The following is a 1,379-nucleotide window of genomic DNA, read 5'->3' as shown; positions in this document are numbered from 1 at the left end:
CAGTCTGCTCCCAAGGCCTCTTCTGCGACCCCGAAGCCCCTCCTGCCTTAGGCTGAACTGCTTTGGAGAACTTCTGCTCCTCACCCATACATTTCTCCTGCACAGCCGCCTTCTCTACCAGATCCTCCAAACTGGTGTAGGTAACCACACTGCACCTACCACGAAGCTCTACTCGCATCCCATCTAAGAACCTCCTGATCAGATCCTCCTCATCTATGTTGTTACCCACAAATCTGCGGAGTTGGTTAAACTCCCGCTCATACTCCTTGACAAACTTTGCACCCTGCCTCAAATGCTCGAAATCATTCTTCTTCTCATGCAAAGCTTCCCTCGGAAAATACTTCTTGTTGAACGCGTAAAGAAAATCATCATATGTCAGCTCGCCACGGTGCATCAATCTCACTCCATCCCACCAGATTGATGCATCTCCGCGCAAATACAACTCAGCGATGTTTAGCTTGAGCCTTGGTGGGCACGAGATGGTCTTCAAACACTTATCCAAATTGTGCTTCCAATCGTGAGCAACTGTAGGTTCCGTCGTTCCAGTGAAATGCTCCAAACTCACATACTTCATCTGTCCCAACACCCTGATAAATGTCTCATCAACCTCGGGCACCTGAACTGGGAAAGCAGGTGGCGGCGGTGGAACCTGAAAAACTCCTGGAACCGGCTGAACAGGAACCTGAGGGTACTGCTGGACTGGAGCCGGCTGATGTGGAACCTGATGATAATGCTGAACCTGAACTGGTGGAGCCTGCTGCATGTGAATCTGAGGACCATCTGGCAACCTCCTGAGCAGCTACTCGGGCAGCCTCCTGGGCAGCTTGCTGGACTGCCTCCTGTGCAGCCTGCCTAGCCGCATCCTGAACCATCTGTCTCAGAGCATCCTGATCAATAGGCGGAGCCGCCTGCTGTGGAACTGCAGGCTGGACATGCTCATCCTCAGCCTCTCTAGCAACTCTGGCGGTCTGAGTACGAACAACTCTCTTCCTGGGCGCCATCTGAAAGGAAAGCGAGAAAAAATTTAACTTCTGCCAAACTCTGGATACCAACATTTAAGGAGTGATACCAAACGGAAAGGTGCTATTTATTTTCATTTTCAAAATTCCCAAATCCCCGAAAATATTTTGAAATCGTCTAAAATCGTTTAAACCGAATAAAACCGAATAAACCAAGGTCTCCAAAATCGCCATCTCGGGTCGGAGCCGGGACGGAACCCGCTCTGATACCAAAATGTTGCACCCCGATTTACATAATAAAATATTACGATTAATAAATAGCTCTGATACCAAAATGTGACACCCGTCACTTTCGAAATAGTAAAAATAATTCGATAAGTACAAATATCTGAAATATCCATATATAAATATTTGAAAGTC

At 47.7% G+C, this 1,379-nt stretch overlaps 1 protein-coding gene across 1 annotated transcript; it reads right to left on the bottom strand.

Moving 5' to 3' along the window:
- LOC106338096 lies at positions 1 to 1,001 on the bottom strand (the record flags this gene model as incomplete). Its single annotated transcript, XM_013777153.1, is given in 2 exon segments — positions 1 to 769; positions 813 to 1,001. Coding segments are annotated over 2 exon segments (958 nt in total), but the record flags the coding sequence as incomplete, so codon positions are not given.
- Between the last annotated feature and the right edge of the window lie 378 nt (positions 1,002 to 1,379).

Source organism: Brassica oleracea, chromosome C1 (assembly GCF_000695525.1).
Source record: "Brassica oleracea var. oleracea cultivar TO1000 chromosome C1, BOL, whole genome shotgun sequence".
Taxonomy (NCBI): domain Eukaryota; kingdom Viridiplantae; phylum Streptophyta; class Magnoliopsida; order Brassicales; family Brassicaceae; genus Brassica; species Brassica oleracea.
Note: the sequence above shows the minus strand (reverse complement) of the source record. Positions and strands in the feature narration are given on the sequence as shown.